This window comes from Lycium barbarum, chromosome 6 (assembly GCF_019175385.1).
Source record: "Lycium barbarum isolate Lr01 chromosome 6, ASM1917538v2, whole genome shotgun sequence".
Taxonomy (NCBI): Eukaryota; Viridiplantae; Streptophyta; class Magnoliopsida; order Solanales; family Solanaceae; genus Lycium; species Lycium barbarum.
The window spans coordinates 123189896-123217291 of NC_083342.1; the positions used below are offsets into that span (position 1 = coordinate 123189896).

The 27396-nt window shown below is 36.9% G+C and overlaps 3 protein-coding genes across 5 annotated transcripts; 1 reads left to right on the plus strand and 2 right to left on the minus strand.

Annotated features, from left to right (window-relative positions):
* Positions 1-953: 953 nt before the first annotated feature.
* Positions 954-6310, plus strand: LOC132598527 (transcription factor PIF3-like). Of its 3 annotated transcripts, none has more exons than XM_060311456.1 (9): positions 954-1222; positions 1539-1751; positions 1907-3002; positions 3107-3214; positions 3323-3388; positions 3478-3543; positions 3659-4144; positions 5631-5757; positions 5912-6310. In XM_060311456.1, the coding sequence occupies exons 2-9, from the start codon at positions 1681-1683 to the stop codon at positions 5923-5925; spliced, it is 2034 nt and encodes a 677-aa protein (XP_060167439.1). In that variant the 5' UTR covers positions 954-1222; positions 1539-1680; the 3' UTR covers positions 5926-6310. The 3 variants fall into 3 exon arrangements, with proteins under 3 accessions (XP_060167439.1, XP_060167438.1, XP_060167440.1); XM_060311455.1 differs by having other exon boundaries at positions 1603-1751; XM_060311457.1 differs by lacking the exon at positions 1539-1751.
* A 1018-nt stretch (positions 6311-7328) lies between these two features.
* Positions 7329-11383, minus strand: LOC132598526 (uncharacterized). Its single transcript, XM_060311454.1, has 2 exons — positions 10936-11383; positions 7329-9982 (listed from the first exon to the last, which is right to left on the minus strand). The coding sequence occupies exons 1-2, from the start codon at positions 10981-10983 to the stop codon at positions 7676-7678; spliced, it is 2355 nt and encodes a 784-aa protein (XP_060167437.1). The 5' UTR covers positions 10984-11383; the 3' UTR covers positions 7329-7675.
* A 14091-nt stretch (positions 11384-25474) lies between these two features.
* LOC132598528 (probable carbohydrate esterase At4g34215) lies at positions 25475-27396 on the minus strand. Its single transcript, XM_060311458.1, has 2 exons — positions 26657-27396; positions 25475-25915 (listed from the first exon to the last, which is right to left on the minus strand). Exons 1-2 carry the CDS (start codon positions 27284-27286, stop codon positions 25727-25729), a joined length of 819 nt encoding a protein of 272 aa, XP_060167441.1. The 5' UTR covers positions 27287-27396; the 3' UTR covers positions 25475-25726.

Consider the following 27396-nt stretch of genomic DNA (forward strand, 5'->3'; position numbering starts at 1 on the left):
ACGACAAACACAACAGGTGGCAGCAAATCACATAGAATATATTTGAAGTGCAGAAAGAAGGAAGAAGATAATCAGAATTTTCGTAAGGAAAATCTGAAGGGATGTGGTATATTCTCTTCATTTCTAACGTCTAGATTCGAACATTATTTTATTGGAGGTTCCACTGTTCAATCTGGAGTGTGTACATTCAAGAATGGGGGGCATTTCCACCTCTATCGGTCTGATACCGATCAATTGGTCTGGGGCCACATCTGATCGGGTCTGGGCCTGAATCTGATACCATGTAAATAAATTAATTTTAGAGCTAGCTCAACCCCAAAACTAGCTCATGAGGAAAGGATTGTCTAAGTCCATATAAGGAGATCTAACTTTTTCATCTGATGTGAAACTCTTCAACACCCCACTCACGCCCAGAGTTGGGCATCTAGTGCGTAGGGTCGATACACAATAATTGAGATGAGTCATGTTCTGACATCATGTCAAATTAAGCCTTGAGCGTAACTCACACCCAAAAATTAACGCAAAGGAAGTAGGATTATTCAAGCCTTATAAGAAGTCCAAAATTCTCATCCGTCATGTGGTATATTCTCTTCAAATCTAAACTGCAAATCGAAAAACTAAAGTCTAAAGTTCTTGTAGTTCATTTGATGAAAAAAATTATAGTTGTCGATTTTTTATATCAGAAAAAGAAAAAAGAAAATAACTACTCGGAAACAAAGCTGATGTAATGACAGGTTATATAAGCAACCGTTTGATCAGATCAACGGTTTCCATTCCCCGTAAAGTGTAAAAAAAAAAAAAAAAAAAAAAAAAAAAAAAAAAAGTTAAGTACAAACATACTCCAAAACCAAAAGAATAAACAAACCGTGGTTAAGTTGTTAAGCGTACTTTTCTTAACCATGGTTAAAAGACAAAACAGAATTGGAAGCTTGCTTATAACATTCTGAGTTTAAGTTGAAAAAGCAAAGCGCTATACATTTTTCTGGTTTTTCATTGTAATAATAATAATAGTGTTTGCTACTGGCTATTCTCTTTTCTTTATCTCTCTAAATCTTACTTTACATTTTCAAGAAGTACAGTTGTTTTTCTTGGACCTCAAAAAACCCAACTTAGCTGTGCAAGATTTCTACTTTTTTGGAAAGCTATAAAGACCATGTGGAAAGCCTAATATATTGGTGGTTTCAAGAAGAAGATTTTCTTGTACTTAGTGAGCTGATCTGAGGTGGGCGTTTTTTTTTTTTTTTTTTTTTTTTTTAAATTAACTAATTGTTTGTGGGTTGTTGATTAATTTAGGAAATCTTGGAGGGGTTTATATATACTAATGATTGAAATTGAATTAAAAGATTTGAACTTTTTAACTGAAAGAAAGTTCAAGTTGATTGCTTTATTGTTTTAAAGTATCTTATTATGGAACCTTATTAAACAATTAGGGGGTTTGACTGATAACTTTATTATTTATATTCTGACTACTGTTATGGGGTTTATTATAATTTTACTGATTAGGACATTAGTTTATGGAAACATTTTTTGGTTTTCAGTGTTATATGCTTGAGAATTCTAAAGTGTTTGGATTTTTGCTGGAAAACAATGTTATGGGACCAGGTGTGGGAGTGTTCCTAATAATGCCAGAGTGCCCAAACTTAGTGCAATTCTGAGTAACAGTTATCACAGTTGTTCATCATGCCTCTCTCTGAGTTCTTGAAAATGGCTAGAGGGAAGCTTGAATCTGGCCAACAGGAGATATCATCTTTGTGAGTACAGTTTCTATTTAGCATTTCCTAATAATAATAAAAAGTTTCCATTTTTGCATCTTGTTTGTGCTCTTTTATGGTTGGAACCAGTGGATTAATATTTAGCTAGTTGGTTGGTGCTATGTTTTGAGAAATTTTTCTTGGTTTTTATGCAGTCCTGAGAATGGCTTGGTTGAGCTTGTATGGGAAAATGGTCATATAAAGAAGAACCCTATTCCTAATAATCTTCTGTCAAATGCCTCGTGGGATCGAGACAAGTACACTGGAAATTCCTCAACCTCAAAGATTGGGAAGTTTGGTCTGATGGACTCTATGTTGAATGATATGCCATTATCTGTGCCCACTGATGAATTAGATTTGATTCAAGACGATGAAGGGGTGCCTTGGTTAGGTTATTCAGCAGAACAAGATTATTGTTCTCAATTATTACCTGAAATATCTGGTGTGACGGCAAATGAACCATCCGGACAGAGTGAGTTTGGTTTAATAAATAAGAGAGGTAGTTCTGAGAAGATGATTAGGGATTCACATAGTGTTCCTGTTCATAATGCTGTGAATTTTGAGCAAAGAAATACATCAAAGGTTTCTCCTTCTTCCAGATTTAGCCGGTTAACTTCATTGGCACCCCAGTCAGGAGTTTCAGATATCTTGAGCAGTAAAATTAGTAATACTCCAGTTTCTGTTTATGGGGGTTCGAGTCAAAGTCAAGCTTCAGCTGGTGATGTTAAAAACAACAAAATTCAAAAGCAAACTATGCCTGGAAACTCCTCCAGTTTGTTGAACTTCTCACATTTCTCAAGACCTGCTACATTTGTTAAAGCAGCTAAGCTTCAAAATATTTCTGGCGCTCCAAATGTCTCATGTTCATCTAACTTAGAAGCAAAGGGAAATAAAGAAGGAGAAAAAGTGACAATTGGAGACAATCATGTTAGTGCTGCAGCAGCTGAAAACTACTTAACTTCCAAGAAGGAAAAAGTCCTGCATTATCCAACAAATGATAGATCATGTCATGTTGAACAGTCTGATAATGTATTCAGAGATTGTTCAAGTAATAATGACAACAACCATGGTCAATTTACTGGTGCAAAGGCTACCAAGGATATTGTCGACGGTGAGAGAAATGTTGAACATGGGGTTGTTTGCTCATCTGTATGCTCCGGTAGCAGTGCAGAGAGAGGATCAAGTGAGCAGCCTACTCATAATCTAAAGAGGAAAACCCGAGATAATGAGGAGTCCGAATGTCGAAGCGAAGTAAGTTTATTGTTTAAAGGCTATTATTTCTAACCTCGTTGTTTAGTATGTTACTTCTTTGTCAGGATGATGAACAGGCTGACAAGGAATTATCTTTTGTTCAGGATGTTGAAGAAGAAGAATCTGTTGGTATTAAAAAAACTTGTCATGCTAGAGGAGGTACAGGTTCAAAGAGAAGCCGAGCTGCAGAGGTGCATAATTTATCTGAGCGGGTGAGCTAACCATTACCATATCATCTGTGCTTTTTTGCATTTTCTGGTTGTAGATCTTGTTGAGATAATTTAGATCTAAATGTTTTCTTATTCGTTTTCTGCAAACAGAGGCGAAGGGATAGGATTAACGAAAAGATGCGTGCATTACAGGAACTAATACCAAACTGCAACAAGGTACGAAAGCCTTGGATAAGTTAAAGTCATGCTGACAAGTCGTTTTCTCATTTTCAATCTTCTTGATGGTTTTCCTTATTGATTGGTAGGCTGACAAAGCTTCAATGCTTGATGAAGCTATTGAATATTTGAAGACACTTCAACTGCAAGTACAGGTTAGATGATGGTTTCTTATGCTGGTGCATTTTTCTTCTTAAGAACTGAGAATTAGAGTCATAAGACTCATAACTACAATTGCTAACTGCCTCATCCATCTTTTCTTTTGGGCAGATAATGTCTATGGGAGCAGGGTTTTGCGTCCCACCAATGATGTTTCCTACAGGAGTGCAGCACATGCATGCTGCCCATATGCCACATTTCTCCCCAATGGGTTTAGGGATGGGTATGGGGATGGGGATGGGATTTGGGATGGGTATGCTTGAGATGAATGGTAGATTTCCAATGCCCTCTGTGCAAGGAGGGCATTTTCCCTCACCTCCTATTCCTGCTTCCGCCGCTTATCCAGGAGTAGCTGTATCTAATCGTCATGCCTTTGCACATCCTGGTCAAGGACGTCCAATGCCAATCCCTCGAACATCTCTAGGTCCTTTGGCAGGGCAATCATCAACTGTCCCTTTGAATGTTGCAAGGGCAGGAGTTCCAGTGGAGATACCGAGTGCACCACCAACTGTGGATTCCAAAAATCCAGTACACAAGAACTCGCACATAGTCCATAATGCTGAACCTAGCCGCCCACTAAATCAGACATGTAGTCAGGTGTGTATGTTTATCAAGGACTTATGATGTTCTTTCTATTGAAAAGGAGATGAAGAAAAATAGAAAGAAATGATAGTCAGAGATATTGCAATTGCTTTTCTACTGCTTTCAATAATTCATTTCTTGAATCTGCCGAAAGTACTAGGTTTCCTATCTGAAAATATTAGCTTCAGTATTAGAAGTTGTCTGTATAGTTTGGGGTGATGAAATCATTCTTGTTTTTGGATTTATTCTTTTATTGTCTTACATATTTTCAAGTTACATTGTCATGTATTGCCGGTGCTTGTATAAAGATGGGAAGAGTTAGATGCAATCCTAGACTAATTTAATAAAGAAAAGATTATTCCAAATGAGAAGATTGATTTCTATAACCGTATATTTTTTCATTGTAGGCTGCTACTCGTAAATGTGGCAGTCATGGTATAGTTAAGGTATCTACATGAAATGGCTGATTATCTGTTATGAAATAGAGAAGTGTGAGGTGGATGTATTGGCTGGCAGAGAGTATAATTTTCTGTATGTGAAGTTTTGTTGAGAAACTGTGCCCAAAGTTGTTTTTGACTCTTATTGTAAATGACCACTAAAACTGCTAAATAGAAAGTAGACCTAAATTATCAAGTATTTTCATGTTAATCCTCGACAATGCAACTTCTAATAAAAAAGCTATACCTGTGACAACTGCATTTTTGCCGAGTCATGGTCAATTTATAAAGGATTTTTTGTTACTGGCCTCATTTTCCATTATGTTACCAACTGCTGGACAGCTCTGTATAGCTGTTATTAGGACTATGTTACATATGAAGACTAATGCTTGATTTTGAAAAACAAATTGATACTCATTAGAGGCTTGTTTGGGAGACAAGGATGTACCCAAAATTTACATGCTATCTTTGAGAACCCTCTCTGGAGGAAAAGGTGTTGCCTATCTTTTCTAGTTTTTATAGGAATATGACTCTTCGATCTTGGAACCATTGAAACTAGCCGAACTGAGGACATTTCGTGGCAAGTAGCTTGGTATTTAGTTGGTGACTAAGTCAAATGTTTCGAGTTTGTTCATTGTTGTCACCGGCTCATCAACACACACTTGGAGGCACTAGGAATTTTCTGGTTCCATAGTGGATTCATGATATTCCATGGTAGTTGCCATCTAAGTTGACAGAAGTTCTAATTTCATCAGGATACATTTGGAAATCTCTGGTTCCTCGTGAATCTGTCATACTTCCTTTCTGCTTCTGTCCCTAAGCCGTGGGTCAATTACTAATTCTGTAAAATTGCTCGTGTATTTTCCTGGGCCAAGTGTAAATTGGTCTAACATAATAATGTCTTGCAATCATGTATAGTTTTTGGATAAGTAATTATGGACCATAAATATTACTGGCCCTCAGTATATTTTGCTTTTAATTCACGGTGAACTAGTTGCTTTCCTTGTTGTCAGATAACATCGGCGCTGCATCATCTTAATAAGTTCTATTTCCTGCTATACCAGGTACAAGCAACAAATGAAGTTCTGGACAAATCAGCGTCGGTGCAAAAAAATGACCAACTCCCTGATGTTAGTGATAGTGCAACTAATAACTTGACCAACCAAACAAATGTGCCTGGAAATGAAGCTGGTGAGTTGGTGTTAGAAAAGACAAATGTAACAATGTAGCGAGGACAACTTCATTCGTTATGTTAAGATGTATCTTCCTTATTATATTGTGAATCTCTGCTCCTCCCTTTTGTCTATGTGACCTGGAAGATAATCGAGTATTTCACTGGATGCAGGTCCCAGTTTGTAATCACAACTTTGTGTTCTGATCAATGACGGTTTGATTTTCATCTAATGGAAAAGTCATTTTCTCACTCAGAAGGTATCTCCTTTTAACTCTAACCGGTGCAGTTCTGAGAATCTAATTGTTACTGGAGATAACTGGAAGAGTTTCAGAATGAAGCTGGTTTTGCAACTGCCATCGGAATGTAGACAAATGCACAGGTTTTGGTAATGTAAAGAGAGACCATAATTTTCTCCTTCAAATGTACATCAAAGATATCTAAAAGCAGTTGGGAGCAGACTTCTTCCCGCCCTCCCCACAAGGATCAAGTTTTGGCATCTCAAATGTGTAATGTGTACCAGACACGTCAACGTTCTTCAAATAATAAAATAGCAAAAGTATTTTTCATTTAGTCACCTGTACTTTCAATATCTGTGTGAACCCTGTTTGGTAAATTCTTTCATGCATGCTAGGTGCTGTTATGTGAAGCAGAGAATTTTAGATCCCCCCAAAACAGAGCTAGATGCAGTTTAGTTTTAGTGGTTCAACTGAATCTAGGCTTTTTTGCACAGAATATAGATATATACTAGAAAGATTCTAAAATTTCAATCAAGTTATGAACCTATAATTGCAAATGTGCATTGGATTCAATGATGAGAATACAAGGATTGAATACATCCACTTTAAATCTTTATTGTCCCTGCTCCATCTACGTGAACAAGTAACTAATGACGTTTCTTAGGTCTTAGCCTACTCCATGTTGAACTTAACACAAGACTTACATAGTATAAGTTGGTGAGTACAAGATTTAAGAAGGTGAAAGTTACTAATGAGAAGAAAGTGTACAGGATCAGTCCTTTTCAAGTCATAAATCCAGCTTGATTGCCAATACTGGTGAATTTATTGCACATGTAGCTTCATGCCCCAGTTTTGCTCCTCTTTTGTGTCCATTAATTTCCTGTGATGAGAATTGTGTTATTCTTAGCATCCCTGTTAATGAGGAGGCGTGTTGTCTCCTCATCCCTTCTTTCTGCTTTTATATGGTGAATCCTCTTTGCCTATCCTTTTGTTTCCAAAAATAGATATCACATTTATATCGGATGTGCAAACAGTCGCCCATTAATACGAAAAAAAGATACATGTAACGTGCATAAATAGTTGAGGTCTTTTGGGAAAAATCATGCGAGCCTAAAGGGAAAGGAATTTTCTTAAGCTTCTGATTAGATGAGTTTCATAAACATATATCAGGTTTCCAACTGAATTGTCGTATTCTAAACACCATGATGCAAGAGAATAACAAACCTATTGTAGCTGTATATTCTTGCAGGCATGAAGCAGCATGAACTAATGATAGATCACTGGCACTGACCAAACAACTAATCTCATAAACAGGGACTTTTTAACCATAATGACTAACAACAAAAAGGATATGCAACAAGAACAAGCTTATACATAGAATTATGACACTTTATGTACATCATCCTCCAATCAATTAAATAGGGTTTTCCACAAACTCACAAACTGACTCAATAGTCAAATAAGAAGAGAAAAACATAAAAAGGAACATTCTTTCTAGTTTGGACTTTGGACAAAGAAACCATAACTATACTGTACGTATGACAAACACTAGAATCATACAACACCCCAAACACTAGCACCAATATACCTGACCCCTGGTGACCCAAAAAATGAAGAAAAAAAAATTCAAGAAAAGAAATAAAGATAACACAACTAATAAAACAACTCACTTATGATTGTAATGTTTCTTCCCTGTGTCTTATTTGGTTTTAACTTCATTCTTTGTATCAGATTTAGAGCTGGGAGACTTCCCAATGATTGCTTTCTTTGCCTTCACAAGAGACTGCTTCACCTTGGACATAAGATTGTTTGAGTGCTTTGCCTTTACTGGAACTTCTTCTGTAGTTTTCTCGTTTTCAGCGTTCTTAGCAGCTTCTATTTTTGCGGTCTCCTCAACTTCTTTCTCTCCTTCAGCAGTTTTCTCATCTCTCCTCTCTGTCTCCGACTTCTGAGCCTCTTCAACTGATGGTTCAGCAGTAGCATTAGCTGTTGCCTCATCCACTTTCTTCTCAACTTCTGCAGCTTCATTGGCTTCAGTTGTAGGAATTGTCTCATCCTTTGTGCTCCCATTTTCAGCAATTGGCTTAATGTCTCTAGAAACAATCTCCACTTCTGGAACCTTTTCAGCTACTTCAGATGTTTCAACTCCCTTTGCTTGTGGTGCAGCTAATTCCTCAGTCGCAACACTTTTCTCTCCCTTCTCATCTTGATCATTAGTTGTAGCAATTTTCTCGTCGCTTTTGCTCCCATTTTCAGCAATTGGTTCAAAGTTTCTGGAAGCAACCTCCATTTCTGGAGCCTTTTCAGCAACTTCAGATGTTTCAACTACCTTTGCTTCTGTTGCAGCTAATTCCTCACTAACCACCTGCTCGTCTTGATCTTCAACTTTCACCTCTTCTTTTGCTGGATCTTCAGCAACTGTAGCCTCTGGAATCGATTCCTTTTCTTTTTCCTCAACAACAACATTGTCTGCAACAACTTCTGTAGGACCTTCCTCGTCTGTTTTCTGCATTAGTGTTTCTAAAGTAGTTGACTTCACTTTATTTGAGCTCTCTGCAACAACAGGTTCCTCTTTTGGGGTCTCTTCTACCTTATCTACTGGAATCACTTCTTCTTTTCCAGCAACGGCCTCAGCAGCTTCTTGCTCAATCTTCTCAGTAGCTTCAGTTGGCTTTTCCACAATGTGAACTGTTGTTGGCTGCTGCTTAGGCTTTTCCTCAACAGGCTCTATTTTAGATTCTTTGTCTAAAATTTCGACATTTCCAGCCTCTGCTTGGACCTCTGGTTCACTTTTGGTAACATCAGCAACTTGATCAGGAATGCTTTGAGCTTCTGGTTCAAGGGCAGGTTCCTTGGTTAATTCTGGAAGATCTTTGCTAGTGACATCCAATGCAGGTGTTTCATCTTGTTTCTTAACTTCTTCAACAGTAGGAGGCTCAATTTCCTTGTCTGCTATCTTTTCTTCTGATTCTGCTGAAGTAGCAGGTATGCTTAGCAGTTCCTCAGCTTTTGAATTCTCTTCCTCGTGAGCTGTGGCTGGCGGAGCAGGTGCTGCATCAACTTTTTTAACCTCTTCAATTGCTGGGAGCAATGGCTCATCAGCTATTGGCTTCTCTTCCTCAACGCTTTTCTTTACCTCTTCAATTATAGTTGCTGGAGGTTCCTCTACCATTGGCTTCTCTTCTTCATTAGCTTTCTTGACTTCTTCCACTATTGTTTGAGCTGGTTCATCAGCTTTCTTGACTTCTTCCACTATTGTTGGAGCTGGTTCATCAGCTTTAGGCTTCTCTTCTTCATCAATTTTCTTTACCTCTTTGATTATAGTCGGTGGAGGCTCCTCTATCGTTGGCTTCTCATCAGGTTTCTTTACTTCTTCGACTATTGTTGGAATTGGTTCATCAGCTTTAGGCTTCTCTTCCTCATCGCTTTTCTTTGTCTCTTCAATGATGGTTGCTGGTGGTTCCTCTGATGTTGGCTTCTCTTCCTCATCAACTTTCTTTACTTCTTCAACTGAAGTAGGAGCTGGTTCATCAACTTTAGGCTTCTCTTCCTCAGCTTTCTTTACCGCTTCTATGATTGCTGGTGGTGGTGCCTCTATTGTTGGCGTCTCTACCTCATCATCTTTCTTATCTTCTTCGACTATAGCTGGGGCTGCTTTGTCTGCTATTAGCTTCTCATCTTCATCAGCTTTCTTTACTTCTTCAACTATTTCTGGGAATGGTTCATCAGCATTAGGCTTCTTACCTTCCTCAGCTTTCCTAACCTCTTCAGCTATTCCTGAGGCTGGTTCCACTGATTTTGTTTTTTCTTCCTCATCATTCTTCTTTGGCTCTTCAATTATCATTGTTTCGCTTTTTGTGTCCTCTATTTTTACCACTGGTTCAGTTGAAGAAACCACCGGACTTGGGGAATATTCTTCTTTTGGTTTTACTTCAGTCTCCTTGGTAGGGGGAACACTTTCTCCTTCCATAGTCTTAACCTCTTCAGGCACTTCCTTTACAGCTTGCTGCAGTAAACATGAAGAAGTAACGAGAATAGAAATCAAATGAGAAAATGTTTTGAGTCCAAGGAAAAAAGGGAAATGAAAAAGGATAAAATCATGGACATTAAGCTTTCATTTTGGAGTGTGGTCACTGTGAACTTAACTGAAGAAACTTAACGGGGGTGACTTGGTTACATTAATTTGAACTAGTTAAAAAGAGGACAAAGTTGAGGACAGAGGACAAAGTTGAGGAAACACACGGTAGTTTCCTCATCAGTCACAAGTCACAATAAAGATTGATACTAACAAAAAGCACCTTAGGAAGAGGCTTTCTTAGGTGAACTGAGCATATAATACTGCTAACTGTTGTCACATTCAAGTTACTTGCGTGGTCTTAAAGGATAACGAAATAAACAGGCCAGAACAACTACACAAAAAGCAAGATTCCAGGCTTCACCTTCTCATAAACAAAGCAACAAGTTTTAATCTCAGTAAAGCTATCAAACATTTCATTTGAATTCTTTGTTATGATATCATGAATAAAAACTACAGGAGTAATTTCATCATCGTCCTTAAACAAAAGTCCTTAGTTTTCTCTTTTGAAGACTGGTAAAAGTCACTTGAATACTGAAGTTCTCTCTTTTTACTTTCTTAGAGATAGCCGGGATTGATAAGGCTCATCACCCTAATATCCTTGCAGTAAAATCAAAATTACAATATAACTAGGACCCTTGAACTCAAAGATCAAAATTACTATGCTAATAATATCTGTTCTGTGCTAATACAACTCTTAACACATAACAATAGCAAATGACATAGCAGAGTAAAGGGTATATTTGCTACAGAACTCTATCTACAACCAAAAAGAGTACTTCCACAGAGCTGTCAACATATGTATCCATTCAAAAGTAACAAGACAAGATACACAAAACATATGTATCTGGTAAAATTCTTTAGCAACAGGCAGAGAAAATTACCTCAGAGGCAGTAGTAGGATGATCTGATGGAACAGTATCAGTAGCCATGTATATAGAGACTGATGATTATGATGAAGAATTCAAAGAAATGATCCTTCTTAAACTGTTAAACAAGATTCAGTATAGTAAAGAAAGAAAGGAAAAAGAATGCTATGGTTGGCAATAGCTCAAAAAGACTCTCAAAGCACACTCACATAAACTCCTCTCTGAGTGTCTAACCCCACCGGCAGCCCTTTTGAAAAGTAAGAAACAGGGTGGACTGATGCTCACATGATGGATATGATCTGTCACTCAGTGGGTGGAATTACTTTAACTAATCTTCAATATTTTTAATTCTCTAATCCTAATTATGATGGAATGACCACCTTTAAATTTTGAATATGGACAAAAAATAAATATTTAAGTAATTAAGAAAAAAAGGGAATATAATTATGTTGTGAAAGTATGAAGAGGATAGTGTTGTCGAGATTGGTCTCTCTAGTCTCCAGAGTCACAAAAGCTTTCATTCGTTGATGGGACCATTAGTTTTAACAGCCTAATAATATTTTGGCAAACAGTTGTCTATTTTGTCCACTTGCTGAGAGTTGCATTTTGAAATTTGGAAGATACTTTTTTGGCCCCAATTATTCTGGTCATTTTCATTTTTCAGTGTGGCTACCTTCTCTTCAAGAAAATTATTTCGGCATGGTCCATTGGACGGCGTCTAGTTTTATATGGTACTAATTTATTGTGTTGTAATGAAAGAAAAATGCAATTGTGTACTATTAAGATTTACAGTTTAAGAGGTTCATGTCATGTATGACGATTACAAAGTTTCTTATGATTATAGAATCTCTTATTGTAGAAGTCCTTTTAATGACATTCCAAATAATATAGAGGAACTAATTATGTGGATCCTACATCTTCTAATCTTGTATTAAGCTAGTAATATAAATTTTGTTTGACATAAATGATAATTGTTTTGCTTTATAGTAGGAATTACAAGAATCTTTCCCCGTTCACATATCATTTGGATAACTTCATCCCAGAAGTTCAAAACTGTTATATTATAGAGCTCTTTTGATGAAATATTGTTGATTTTTTATGAAGCACATGCACCTTTATAGTTGAGAAGAAAAAAGAATTTCGAAATGACTACGGTATAAGGTAGTCAATCTAATTGTTCAAGTAGATAAAAAGAAGAGAAAATAGTCAGATGCCCCCTCAACGTTTGATCGATTTAATTATGACGCACCCAGCCTTTGCGGGCGTCCTATTACCCGCCTAAGCATTTTAAAAGTGGAATAATTTGCCCTTGAATTAAACCGGCCAAACTATATAGCAAATGGTTTGTGCCGTACTTGTTGAAGAAGAAATTTATTTTGTGTCTAACACAACTGATACTAATTGAATAGTTGTGTGAGTAATCTTTTTATTTTTTATTTTTATCTCACAACAAAGTAAAACACAAAATAATTTTTTTTGTTCCCTGTAGAAGTGTTTCGACAAAAATATTGAGACCTTTGGAAGATATTGACTGGGGGTTTGACAAATATAGTACCCCACTGTTGAGTTGGCACATCCAATTAGGCCTATGAGTGAGCTGGAATTTGGCGCGATACATACCTGCCCTATCAGCTTATTTTATTTTATTTTGGATGGTTTATTAGTAGATCGATGTATTTCATACGACCGAAAATATTTGTTGGAAAGACATTTTCAAAAGATAATATTAGTTGACAATTTATTTTTCATCAAATGGGAAAAGTTTCGTCCCTTACCTTTGGACAGGATAATTACCTTTACAATTATGTTAGTTCTTTGTTTTATATTATTGCTGTAACCAATATTTGAATATTATTATCAATTCTTAACGTTTAAAAAAAAAAATCATAAAAGATACTATCTAATTTGCTGATATTATCGTTAATCTCCAAAAAAAAAACACCAGAAATATTTTCTAGAAAATTAAGTAGGTGGTGTTTTCTGTTGTTTATAAAATACTAATGAGAGAATCCCCGAGCTTAGCACGGTCACATGCGCCTCTTGCTTTTGTACTTCAGGTTAACATCATTTCCGCTAGATTTCCCAAGCATTTTTGGAATTCAAGTAGAATAAAGTTGTATCTTCAATTCTTCATATGTTTGTGGTAACGGGACGCATGTTGGTAGAATATGTAAGTTAAGCCTGTTTTTTCAAGTGTCTATATAAAAGAGAAATAATGCTGACGGCAACCCTAAGCTTTTTAACATTACAGTATTATGATTGTAGTTCCTTTTTAAATTTACTATTTACTAAAAGTAGGATTTCTGTAGATTTCAATTAGTCAACTATGGTTAACTTACCCTAATTTTTTTATTTTTATAAATTTGACCCCATTCATACCATATGAGAGGATTATATTAAAGAATAACTATTACTAGTGTTGTTGATTTTTAGTACCAATGGATCTTTGTAATAATATTAGAATTGACGAAGTGTAATAGTATATAGTAGCTCGTAGGAGAAAAGAAACGCACGGTCAAGTGTAGTTTTTGGTCATATTTATGATATTTCACCGAATTGAATATTTCCCAATTTGTTTCTTATTGGTGCCTTACATTGTTTGAGATTCAAAAATGTGACCTGGTTCCTTGATATCCACATATGATTTTCATTTGTTTCCATACCTCTGCATTGCTTTGCAACAATTATGGTATGCTTTTAAAGTGTGTGTATCACCTCTACCTCAACACGTCATGCTCTGAATTACGTTGCCGAGAAACAACATCAAAATATCATATATGAAACAAGATATTTCAAAGTAATTCTTGGCAATTGGCACTTTATGAAGTTAATCAGTTTGAAAATAATAAGTAAGCAACGAATGTAGTTTTATATAATGCATAAAATAATAAAAATAAAGTTAATGAATATGGTTTGGACAGAGGAAGAAAATAGTAAGGATGAGAAATTCAAGTAAATTAGTTAATTTGGGTGGTCTTGCTAGTTTTTGAAAATTGGGGGAATGAATCATATTGTCATGTTTTTTAGAAAAAATAACCAAAAATTATTTGCAAAATCTATAACCAAACACAACTCCATCTTCAACTCCAACTTCAAAAATTCCCAAAAAAGTGAATTTTCTATTGGTATATGTGGCCAAATGCCTACTTATAATAATATTCTCTGATGTTTTTCTTGACAAGCAAAGAACGAAACTTAGAACAATTAGAGATATGATTGCTTAAAATCTAAACCACTTAAAATCTTACTGTATAATGAGATATGATAATTCACAAACAATACTACGCTTAATTTTTGCGAATATACGAGGACCCCATCTTATTTAATAAGTATTCTTCGTTAGATAAAAGTCTACACCTTTTTCTTTATCACCAACAATCAGCATACTGTGCCACCCTGCTTCAACTCATTTTTCAATGTCTTTTTTTCTTTGTTCAGCTTCTTTCTTTGTAGGCCCACTTTCTTTTCGCAGTGTTTTTTTAAAGTGGAGCGTGAGGAACCGAACAAGTGAGCGGCTATTGTTCAATAAGATTTTCTATATTTTCCTTTTCATCTCTTCCCATTTTACCTTCATTCATTCCTAATATTATGTTAATCCACTTTTCTTAATAATCTTCACATTTGGTGGGCCCACATCTCATAGACATTTACATTTATATGGATATATGCTTTCTTCAACAGTTCAATGCTCTACGGCAAACCTATAAGCATGATTGTAAGTGTGTGTAAAATAAGCTTTTGGCTTCAAGTCTTTCAACCGAGAAGGCTTTCCATAGCACTTAAGCATGCAATCAAGTAATTGTTGTTTTGAGGGCAGGATTATCTTTCCCTTTAGATGAGCATAAGATGTTGTTATGGCTTCTGTTGCCTAGAAGGCGACATAAGATATTATGTTGAATCCACTTTTCTTAATAATCTTCACATTTGATGGGCCCACATCTCATAGACATTTACATTTATATGGATGTATGCTTTCTTCAACAGTTCAATGCTCTATGACAAACCTATAAGCATGATTGTGTGTGTAAAATAAGCTTTTGGCTTCAAGTCTTTCAACCGAGAAGGCTTTCCATAGTACTTAAGCATGCAATCAAGTAATTGTTGTTTTGAGAGCAGGATTATCTTTTCCTTTAGACGAGCATAAGATGTTGTTATGTGTAGGAAATCAATCCGTGATTTGTATTGATGTATGAAAGTCATTATATACAAAGTAGGTATCTCACTATCAGAATGATACTTGGCTAAATTATAGGACCTAATTACTATACATAAGGAAGAGAATATTTACAATATTTACATAGTCTATCACACCCCCGCAGTCGAAGCGGGAGGTTGTCGTACGCTTAGACTGTCCCTGAAATCATCAAAGAGCACGCGCGGAAGACCTTTAGTGAAGATATCTGCGATTTGGTAACGGGACGGGACGTGAAGAACACGAACTTCTCCACGGGCAACTTTCTCACGTACGAAATGTATGTCCATCTCAATATGTTTAGTGCGTTGGTGCTGAACTGGATTACCTGATAGGTATATGGTACTAACATTATCACAATAAATCAATGTAGCTGTCCGGATGGGACAACGGAGCTCCAAAAGAAGGTTGCGAAGCCAACAGGACTCAGAGACGACATTAGCGACGCCACGGTATTCGGCCTCGGCACTCGACTTAGACATAGTAGGTTGCCGTTTGGATGACCATGAGAGGAGATTATCGCCAAGGAAGACACAGTAACCTGATGTGGATCGGCGAGTGTCTGGACAACCACCCCAACCTGCATCTGTATAAGAAACAAGAGAGGCAATGGAGGATTTGTACAGATGGAGACCAAACTCAATAGTACCTTGAATGTATCGGACTATGCGTTTAAGAGCATGCATATGTGCAACCTTTGGATCATGCATGTGAAGGCATACTTGTTGAACCGCATAGGAGATGTCTGGTCTTGTGAATGTAAGGTATTGCAACGCGCCGGCCAACTTACGATATTGGGTGGGATCATCGCAAGGAGGCCCGGCCGTGGCACCAAGTTTGGCTTTGGTGTCAACCGGTGTCTGACTTGGCTTACAGGCAGTCATGCCCGCACGCTCTATAATATCTGCTGCATAATTTTTCTGAGAGAGAAACATGCCGTGTGAAGTCCGGGTAACAGCGATACCCATAAAATAGCTTAGAGGGCCCAAATCCTTCATAGCAAATTCGGCACTAAGCAGAGACATGATGGATTTTCTGAGAGCATCTGAGGAAGCTGTGAGAATAATATCATTAACATATAGGAGAATGTAAGCAATGTCAGAACCTCGACAATAAATAAAGAGAGAGTGATCAGATCGGCTATGTGAAAAACCAATAGTGGAGACATAGTCTGCAAAGCGTTGGAACCATGCACGGGGAGCTTACTTAAGTCCGTACAACGATTTCTTCAAGAGACAGACATGATGTGGATGATTTGGATCCTTAAACCCAATAGGCTGATGCATATAAACAGTCTCATTAAGATTACCGTGTAGGAAAGCATTCTTGACGTCCAACTGATGAATGGGCCAAGAGTGTGCAAGTGCAATGCTCAAGACAGCACTAATAGTAGCCGGTTTGACAATCGGACTGAAAGTCTCGTCGCAGTCAACTCCAACCTGTTGAGACCTGCCATCACAGACAAGACGGGCTTTGTGCCTCTCAAAAGAACCATCAGATTTCTTTTTATGACGAAAAATCCACATAGAACGAATAAGATTCACATCAGTGGGACGTGGAACCAACTCCCACGTCTTATTACTAATTAGAGCATTATATTCATCAACCATGAAAGCTTTCCAATTATGGTCATTTAGAGCACTGACAGGATTTTGTGGGATAGGCGAGATGGAGGGAGTGCTAGAAGTATTTAAGTTGAACGGTTGTTTGGGCTTAAAAATCCCATGTTGGCTTCTAGTGACCATGCGGGTGGGCTGCTGGGCAGTCACGGGTGGGGCAGTGGGGGGTAGGGGCTGTGGGGCAGTGATCGTGGGGTTGGACTGCTGGGCAGTGGGGGGAGAGGGCTGCTGGGCAGTCATGGGTGGAGCGGCGGGGGGGAGGGGCTGCTCAGCAGTGGGGGGGAGGGGCTGGACTGAGGGAACGACGAGTGGAGGAGGCTGTGACAGAAAATGCAGGGTATATGGAGAAATCCCATGGTCCAAAAAATCATAAGAAGTTGGGGTTGGTGAGTGCAATTTGGAGAAGGGAAATTGAGTTTCCTCAAAGATGACATGCCTTGAGATGATGATTTTGTTGGTGGATAAATCATAACATTTATATCCTCTATGATGCAACGGATAGCCCAAAAATACACACGGGGGGGGATCTTGCTTGTAACTTATGAATAGTTGTCGATGGGAAAAGTGGATAGCATAGACACCCAAAAACCCAGAGATGAGAATAGGAGGGGATTCGTTGATAGAGAACTTGTGTTGGTGATTTATACCCAAGGACTTTGGTGGGAAGTACATTAAGGAGGTATGTGGCCATTTGGAGAGCATGATGCCAAAAAGAGGGGGGCATGGAAGAGTGGACAAGAAGAGTGCGCACTATGTTGTTAATGGATTTAATTTTTCTTTCCGCTTTGCCGTTTTGAGGAGAGGTATGGGGGCAATAAAATCGGAAATTTAAACCATTTGAGGCGCAAAAAGATTGAAAATTCCCATTGGCGAACTCCCGCCCATTATCACATTGAATGTTTTTAATGTCTCTTTCGAATTGAGTCCGTATTAATGCCTTAAAAGATAGAAAAGTGGAATAGACTTGGGACTTGTTAGAGATTGGAAAAGTTCAAAGAAAATTACTATAATCATCAAAAAAGAAAACATAATAGCGGTGCCCATTAGAACTTAAAACAGGAGATGTCCATAAATCACTATGAATGATATCAAACGACATAGTAGTAAATGACAATGAATCATAAAATGGCAATTTAACATGTTTCCCCAAAGGACAAGAGGTACAAAAAGAAGTTCGGGCCCTATTACATTCAATTAAGGCATTACTACGAAGAGAACTAAGGATAGCATTTCCCGGATGGCTTAGTCGGGAATGCCACAAGCTAGGTGATGCGGCAATGAAGGTGGATGGTGGAGTGGTCCATTTTGTGGCAATGATAGGATACAATTCCCCGGTGCTCTCACATCTTATTAGGCGGCTCCCCGTCGGTAAATCATTCACAGAAAACCCAAGAGGATCAAACTCAACAGAAACATTATTGTCCTTAGTGAATTTACGTATGGGAATAAGGTTTTTGATGAGTTTTGGAGCATGCAAGACATTTCGGAGACGTAATTGATGATTAGGAGCGGGTAAGGATGTATGACCATAGCCTCGAATTCGAATAGTGCTACCATTACCAACAATGATTCTAGAATTATTACTCAAATTAAAATAAGACGTGAGAGTACCTGAGTTGGCAGTCATGTGGGAAGTCGCTCTGGTGTCCATGTACTAATTATCATCCGGTTGATGCAGGGACAGAGTGTGCATGGCTGCCTCCACGTCTGTCGGAGTGTACCCAGAATTGGTCGGACCATGCATGGAATAGGCCAGCTGAGGTCGTGGACCCGCACCGAGAATGCCGCTGCGGGGCCGCAGTGTGGTGGGATGCTGCTGCCACTGGGCATTGGCCACTGCTGGGGCGGCCAGGCAGGCCAGTAGTAGCCCCCTGCCGGTGGCTGTCCCGTCGGCCACTGGCGGTTGCTCATCTGTCCGCCGCCGTCGCGGCCGGATTTCCCGCAGTTGTTGTTGTTGTTGTTCCCCTTTCCCTTGTTCCTGTTAGAATTCCTGCCACGATTATTACCACGACGGTTAGTTGAATTATTGTTGCCGCCAGGTGGCGGGGAGGGATTATCATTATCAACAAGTAGAGCCGCGGGACTAGAATCGCGTGCACGTTCCTTGGCTGCTGCGTCTTCGAGCTTGAGTCTGGAGCACACTTCAGAGAAAGAGGGCGGCACATCCTTCTGCTGGATGGTGGTGACAAAGTGTGCATATGTCTCCGGTAAGCCTGTAAGGAGGCGTAAGACCAGACGTTGGTCGGACACTGGCGACCCCACGTTGGCAAGCTGATCCGCGAGAGACTTGAGCCTATTATAATAGGCCATAACCGAGCCGAAGTCGGCCATTTTTGTGGTGGTGAATTCAGTTTCAAGGTACGCTGCCCTTGAGTGTTTGTTATTTTGGAAAAGTTGAGCAACTCGATTCCAAGCCTTCTCTGCAACATCATCCGCCACGAGAATAAAGGTAAGAATATCATGGGATACGGTGGCGTATATCCATTGAAGGACCACCGCATCTAGCCGTTTCCAGAGCGGAAGGTTAGCCGGCTTTGTTGCGTTGTACGCGGTGAGTTCAGTGGTGTCAGTTGGTGGTATGATGTGTTCAAGTACGGAGTGGACGCGGGCTAGAACTTTGAATAGTGTCGCCCATTCGTGATAATGGCCGGTTTCCATGTCTAGAGTGATTGGGATTAAAGATTTCACATTCGTGACGGTTAAAGCAGAATGAAAAGTTTTGTTGTCAGCCATTGAAGAGAGAAGAGGGAGGAGGAAGGGGTGGCGGCTACGGCTAGGGTTAGGAGAGAAGAGGGAGGTGGACGACTGGGGTTTAGGAAGCTAGGGTTTTTAGGAGAAACCTAGTCTGATACCATGTAGGAAATCAATCCGTGATTTGTATTGATGTATGAAAGTCATTATATACAAAGTAGGTATCTCACCATCAGAATGATACTCGGCTAAATTATAGGACCTAATTACTATACATAAGGAAGAGAATATTTACAATATTTACATAGTCTATCATTATGGCTTCTATCGCCGAGAAGGCCCAACAAATACAACATTTTCCCTGATAATCAACCTCAAGAAGACAGTTTTTGCCTACCAACAAACATTTAATCTTTCAAAAGAAATTATCTTCACCGATAATAGGATCTTAGGGCTTTGAGAAACTCGATCGTTCCACTCTATTATCTAGGGGTGTGCATGGACCGGGTTGGTTCGAATTTTTTAAACACCAAACCAAACCAATTGCGTCGGGTTTTAAAATTTATACACCAAACCAAACCAATAAAATTCGGGTTTTTCAACCTCGGGTTTTCTCGGGTTGTTCGGTTTTCTCGGATTTTTTGGGTTTTTTTTGGAATAGTCTTGATACAAAACATTTAACTTTTACTTTAAATATTTCTTTAGTTCTAGTAAGATACAATTATATAATTAAGGTGTTTCTTAAGAAAATAACACAAAATGTGAGAAGAGTGATGACATTGTATTAAAATATTCAACAAAAGCTAATATAATCGATTAAAATAAATATTGCTAATTAACAAGCCATAAAATAAAATGACCATAATCTAAAAATACTAAGTCATGCTAAAATAAGTATTAATTATATGACAAAGAAAAAAAACTTAAGTTATGTATTTTTACTCTCTAAATCAATTATGCAAAACTAAAGAATAGATATCCAACATTATTGTCATTTCTAGTGGTAAATTGAATTTCTTTTGTTAGGATTAGTGTTGAGTTGGTTTTGGTTTGGACTTTATTTGAGTTACTAACATCCATAGGATATAAAACTTATTGACATTTAAAATTCTAAGTTCAAGCTTGAATAATATGATAATAGATAAAAAATTACGAAAAAATTTAAGAAATATTTATAAATTACTTTACAAATAAATATTTTTATGTATAAAATATTTTAAAAATTGAATACATGTAATGTCGGGTTGGTTTGGTTCGGTTTGATTTTTTTTAGTTAAAACCAAACCAAACCAATTATGATCGGGTTTGTTTTTCCAACACCAAACCAAGTCAAACCAAACCACTAGTCGGTTTTTTTTCTCGGTTTGACTCGGTTTGGTACGGTTTGTCGGTTTACTTTGTACACCCCTACTATTATCCATGACTCAAAAAGTTATTTTCAATGTTGTCATTTTGATAAAACTTGACAATAACTACTGATTTCTTATGCCAACTGCAATTTAAATGTGTCCTCCATGCATTGTTTTTTTTTTTAGCAAATATCCATACCAAAGACGAGGCTCTTGTTTTAGAATGAAAGTTAATTAAATTTTATAGTTTAATTTGTTCTTTTATTTCGTTTCTTTTTTACTTGATTTTATCAAGTCTGAAAAATTAGTTTGTAATCACGATTTACGATTGTAAATTTTAATTATCTATTTAAAAACTAATATCGAAGTTATCGACAAGAATGAGTGTTGTCATGCTTATGTAAAAGATCATATTTTTCTAAAAACAAGGCATTAGACTTAATCTTTTTCTTCTTCTTTATCTAAAGAATATTGGCCGAAGGATAGCTAAATGTGGCCAGACTCTTCCTGTTCTTAAGGTGCAAAAGCATGTTTAACAGTAAATAATAGAAAAGATAAGAGAGAGACATAAATTAGAATTTTTGTTAAATTAAAACAGGAGACGAGGGCGGCTACTGCAGTGAGATAGGATAAGGCAACCTAATTTTGATTTAGGTTGTCTGAGGGGTTGAATTTAGCCAGTCATGGGGACTTTTAGGGGTACCAGCCCGACCCCTTAACCTTTCATAGGGGTCGGGTTTTAGGCGGCTGCTATGATTGATTTGATGATTTTTTATTTTTTTTTACACTAAAATAATAGGTGATACACAAGTTCAAGAATTCTAAAACAGTTCAAGGCTAAAGTCTTTAATTTTATTTAATAGAGCTTTGAAATTTGAATTAAACAGTTAGAAGTCCATATTTTCAACACAATTGAGCATATGTTGTATTGTATATGGAGCTGAGTAGAGTATTTCCTGCATATCACTCACACTTTTGAACTTGACTAGATAGTATATCTCATTGTGAAAAAAGAAATCACGTTCAATTACACTCCTCCAGGCATGGGCTTGTTACATCAAATTGTAACATGACACCTCCCCTATTGTATAAACAATCAAGGAATTTCTCCATTTTTGTTCTTTCTGTTCAATTTCAGATTTATCTAATTAAGCACTGCATATGCTTTTACTATTTGTGGGGATATAATTAAGATTCACATTATTTTCTTGCTTTATCTTTTTCTAAAAGAGGTTGGTCCAACCAATGGTTTCTATTATTACCTCGCCACTCCATCTTTTTTTGTAGTTACTCCCTTTCCTCGATTAGCTATGACGATTTGATGGTTTTTAGCCGTTTCACCGTGTGTCTTCTCAAAAATCGATCTCTCATTTGGTCACCTCTTTCTAGTAATGTCCCTTTCTCAGTCCCCTTGTCAGTGTTTGAAGTTGCTTCTAAGCTCAATTTCTTCACCACTTTAATTTTCCAAATCTGGAAGTAAATCTAGTAATTCTTGATTCACACTGCTCTATTAAAATTGGGGTTTTTTGTGTCTTTTCCATTAATGGTTTCTCGCCTTGCATGTGATCTTCTACCAAGGTCCCAAATATAACTATTTATTCTTTCTTTGATCGTCTTGGTCCTCCTCCCCTTTCCTTGGCCATGATTTCTCAAAGGCGTAGGGACATGCTTCAATAAGCGTTTGGTGTGCTTAGGCCCACCAAAAAACTGATGAGCAGCCAGGTAATCATCGTTCAACATTGGCTACATTTAAATAAATTAAATAACAAAGACTATGTAGTTTATATACTAAGTTAAAAGGCATACTTCATCCTTCCCGATAAAATATGACACTTGAAAAAAAAAATTGGAGACAACTAGCTAGGATATAGAAATGGGCTTAGACTATGGGGAGCTTGATATAACTCATCTAAAAATGGTTGTACGTTAAGCAGGAGTTTATAAATTTTTTATTAGTTTGCAACTCCCATTTAATTCATTCATTTATTTTTAAATATATTACTAACATTTAATATTTTGATGCAGTTGAGAATAATATTGCTTGGCCATTGGAGTAAAAAAAAATTCTCGGATTTGACTAAATGAGATATTAAAGGTAACTAATTCTTGGGTATGCATAATTTGGTAAAATTTAAAATTAGAAGATGTAGTATCTCGATTTTGATATTTTTGATATTTATTATAGTATTGCGGTGTGAAAGAATACCAAATATCGAATAACTTATTGAAATTCATAATTACATGTAAAATACACAAATATTTTGTTATTATATAAATAATAATAAGTTAATCAATATAAGTTTAAATGAAAAAAGAGAGAGAAAAATAATTCGAAAAACTTTTCGACGCAAGATGGCTAAGTTTTTGCTTGACATTAATGCTAACCTTCTAAATCACACTAATCTCCATCCACCAGGTTATTGTAGTGATGCTAATTTTGAGTACACATTCAAGCTAAAATGTTGTTGTGTGGTGATGACCTAAAATGTAAAATGTGTCGGCCTGAATTTCACCATACCAAAAAAAATGGTCAATCGTGTTCAAAAGTGTAAGCAATGTTTGAGGTCCCTGTACTGTCACAATGTTTGCTGGCTCAGCCGTCCCTTCACTCAGGCTGATAGTGAAGCCAGAGAATATGTATCGCTGATGATTTTTTACTGCAGGGGTTGTGAACCCATAAACTATGCTTTCAAGGGGGGTTGGAAGGCGAAGTCGCTCAAAGGAACACAATTCAATCGCATTGGTCAGTCTGTTGAGTTCTCTAAAGGCTTAATAATGAGGGACGGAACATCAGGATCTCCAACTAGCATGCAAACTTTGTTTAGTAAAGCTACTTAAGGTTTGACTTCGAAATATTTAGAGCTTTCTTGGGGAAAAAATTAGAGAAGTTTTTTTTTTTTTGAATGGGGAAATTCAAGAATTTCTTTTGATAGTTGTTATCTGCATAGAACTTTTTAAATAATTAGCAGATGTATTTTCACTTAGTATTTTGAATTCTTCATGTGTTAAAAAAAAAACTAATATCTAAATTAGTGGTTTGATAACATATATATAAAATAATATTTATATAAATTTAAGCCATCTTACGTGCATCTCTACCATTCAAAAAACTTATGTAATATTTTAGGAAACATTCTAGCTTAATGTAATGTTTAGTATTAAATATGATAAGTGAAATTTGTTACCTTAGGTTTGCTGAATTGATGCAAACATGTACATTTTAAATTTGGAAGGTTGTGACATTTGACTTCTAATAATATTGTGTCTTGAGTCTTGTTTTCTTTTCAAGCAAAGAACAAGAGTCTTATTTTAGAATGAAAGATTGTAACGTTTAATTTAATTTGTTCTCTTTTAATTTTATTTTTCTTTTTTGCTTGATTTAATCATCAACTCTCAAAAATTAGTTTCTACATCATTCATGATTCACAATTACAAAATTTAATTGTCTACTTAACAAATTAATACCGAATTTATCGAGCCTCACAAACCGAAATAGGAAACTTAAAGTTGGAAGCCTACCAAATTCATTTCGATGTGAAATTGGTAAAGTATTTTTAAACTTAAAAATATCTTTTAAACATACTAGACTAATTGTTGAACACCCCCAATAATTGTACTCTTGTTTCATAAGTACACGCGAGCAAACAAATTTGAGATCAAGGAAGATGTAGTACTTTTTGTTAACCAACAAACTCTTAACTCACTTGAATTTTTTTATTACTACTTCTCCTGCTTCCTTTCTGTACACTCCTCGAGAAATAGGTTGTGAACCCATAATCTCAATAGTGTAATGGTTTCAATGGGAAGAACATAAAGATTAAACCTATCAAGTTAAATTAAAATTTTGGATTCGCCTCTGATTATAAACTGTCCAACACAATATCTTAGGACAAAAGATGCAGCTATTGACAAATTCCAGGATTTAAGGAAAGTTCCATTAGGTATCTTGGGAAAGAAAATACTTAACTCTATAGGAAGAAAGATGAATGAGGAGGAATACGAGGAATGATACTGTTGCTACTTCAAAATAATGGGGAAATTTTGTTCAATCTCACGTTAGATGAGTATCTAGCAATTAGTAATGGTAACAATTGAATATACATCTACCGCTAGATTGTTGATTGCCATTTTTAGGTTATTTTTCCTAGTGGGTTCTCGTAGTACCTTGGATAGTTGTAGTCGTAGATCTTCTATTGTTATTTGATGTGTTCTATTCAAATTTGATTTGGTTAACTTTACAGTAGCTATAATTTAGTACGTAATTTCTAAGGATATGAATCCTCGTTCCATTAGTAGGGAACACTAAACTGCAGAATGCTGCTCGAATTAACTGAAAACATATCCTAAACACATAATTATATAGGAAAAGTCTAGTTTGATTTGGAAATCCAAATATTAAGGCAGATCTTTAGATTATACGTTATACAATTTTATCCGGTGTGAAATTAATTTTTGATGGATAAAAAAGTGGATCATCAATTCAAGTTAGAGCTTCATGCTTTTGTAATAATATAGATTCAATATAATTGATTATAACTTTATACATGAAACATGAAATAGCATGAGATACAACAACATACCCAGTGTGGTTCCACAAGTTGGGTCTGGAGAGGGTAAGATATACGTTAGACCTTACCTCTATCTATCTGTATGGGGTAGAGAGACTGTTTCCAATAGAAAAGACAGTGATGTAACAACAAATATCAATGAAATAGCATGAGATAAAACAATTATATAATAATTCGTTTCGAGAACGAATGGAAACAATAAGCATAGACTCTGCGTGAAATTTGTAGACCATGTAAATGAAGTTGTTTACTCTTTTTAATATTGTTACATGAAGGTAGAAAATGTGAGATCAGCGTAGCAATATTTTTCCAGCCCTCCGATTTCTTCTGAAATAGTTGCATTTTTTCAACCAAAATCTTTGCAGACTCTGAAATTAGGCTATTTGTCTAATTGCGAAGGAAGGCATCAGCCAGCATCTGTCCAAGCTGAACTTGTGCAGCAGTTGTAAGGTGTGTGTAATCTGGTCCAATCTGCAACCCTTTGGCATCCACATATTTCACATTCCCAATATTGATGTCTTGCTGGGCTTTCCTGACCAACTCCATGTATGGGCCTAGTGCTGTTGCAATTCCTACCTGCACCAAGATTAGCCCCAATAAAGTTTTAGGACCCACCTTATCTCTTCCAACATTTTCGTTTTCCCAAAAAATCTTTCCTTATTCCTTACAATCACATGTTAAATCACTGCACCGGACCTTTTAAACTAACAGCTATAACGTGTCGACATTTCTTTTCTAACGAAAGCATTCCATCTTTTTTGGACTTCTCTTTTATTCAAATTTTTTCTTTAAAAGAATGCTTAGATAAATTTAAATTTGTTTATTTTCGTATTAAAAAAAAGTCATTCAAATCATAAGACATGACATTGACGACCATGAGAAGGTAAGAAAAGAAAACGGAACTAGGGATATCAGAAAAATGATTTCGAAAAATATTTGCCCAATATGATGTGCTCCCCTTCCCAAATCCCAACCCAATGGATGGGATGGTGTTTGACTGGGTATAAAGTTCAAGAAAGTCACATAGAAATGTGTCATGTCATATAAATTGGAGTATTAGATTTCAACTTTAAATCCTAACATTTACATGTATTACCAAAGACATTGTCATTTTTATTTTTAAAACAAAAACCAAACCTTTTCAACTGCAAAAGCCAAAAAGCCATTGGTTTTGTTAAAAAGGAAAACAGTCCACGTCTTGAGTTTTCATGTGATGTAGGAACAAAGATTGATGAAATTAAAACTTAAAGCATAGCAAACTCAAACTATTTGCATATAGAATGACTTTCTCAATGAACATAGATCTTTTTCACTTACCTGAATCACTTGGAGATTAGGCAACTGCAGATCATGTCGCACATGCTTGAAGAATCTCTCCAATCTGACCTTATACATTTTAGCATCCTCAAGTGTTGTTGTATCACTCTCACCTTGGTACCACAACATCGCCCTGATCGTTCCACCACATCGAGTGGCAACCTTAGTCCTCTTAATCATCTGTTTGTAAAGGAATCCACCAGGAGCCCATTCAGTAATAGTCGTTCCTCCAACTGCACAAGGAACAAGCCCAATCACTCCAATACTCGGATCTTTTTTCAATACTGTATTGGCAAATGGCATCCCTGGACCAACCCCAACAGTGTTGTTCACATCTATGTCTTTGTGAAGTGGTTCTTGAGCCTCAACCCATCTTAGTCCTCCGCTTAATCGGAGGATTGATGGGTTGGACTCGCATTGTCGTGGGATGACACCATCCCACGACTGATTGAGAGGGTGGAGTGAGTGATTAATCACGCCGCCTCGGCCTGAAATGTTGCTTTGCCCTGCTAAAATGAATATGTTTTTAACTAATGAACAATTATTTACTAGATCTGCTGTGGTTACCCACGCAGGGTGTGCCAACAGCAGCAATAAAAGATAAGGGAACATTGTTTTTCTATAAACCATTGATAAAATTTGGGACTTCAAAAATCCTTATAGATAAGAAAGATCTGGAGAAACAATGGGCCTGAGAGAGGGGTTGTTGGGACTTGGGGGCTTTAGCTCTTAAGTAATAT

What these genes read in the sequence shown, in the direction of transcription:
- LOC132598526 (XM_060311454.1), bottom strand. Translation starts at nt 10,983, where the DNA reads ATGGCTACTGATACTGTTCCATCAGATCATCCTACTACTGCCTCTGAG. An exon ending in ATCCTACTACTGCCTCTGAG is followed by an intron (nt 9,983 to 10,935) that starts GTAATTTTCTCT and finishes TGTTTACTGCAG; the next exon opens with CAAGCTGTAAAGGAAGTGCC.
- LOC132598527 (XM_060311456.1), top strand. Translation starts at nt 1,681, where the DNA reads ATGCCTCTCTCTGAGTTCTTGAAAATGGCTAGAGGGAAGCTTGAATCT. An exon ending in AGTCCGAATGTCGAAGCGAA is followed by an intron (nt 3,003 to 3,106) that starts GTAAGTTTATTG and finishes TCTTTTGTTCAG; the next exon opens with GATGTTGAAGAAGAAGAATC. An exon ending in CACTTCAACTGCAAGTACAG is followed by an intron (nt 3,544 to 3,658) that starts GTTAGATGATGG and finishes TCTTTTGGGCAG; the next exon opens with ATAATGTCTATGGGAGCAGG.
- LOC132598528 (XM_060311458.1), bottom strand. Translation starts at nt 27,286, where the DNA reads ATGGTTTATAGAAAAACAATGTTCCCTTATCTTTTATTGCTGCTGTTG. An exon ending in CTAATCTCCAAGTGATTCAG is followed by an intron (nt 25,916 to 26,656) that starts GTAAGTGAAAAA and finishes ATCTTGGTGCAG; the next exon opens with GTAGGAATTGCAACAGCACT.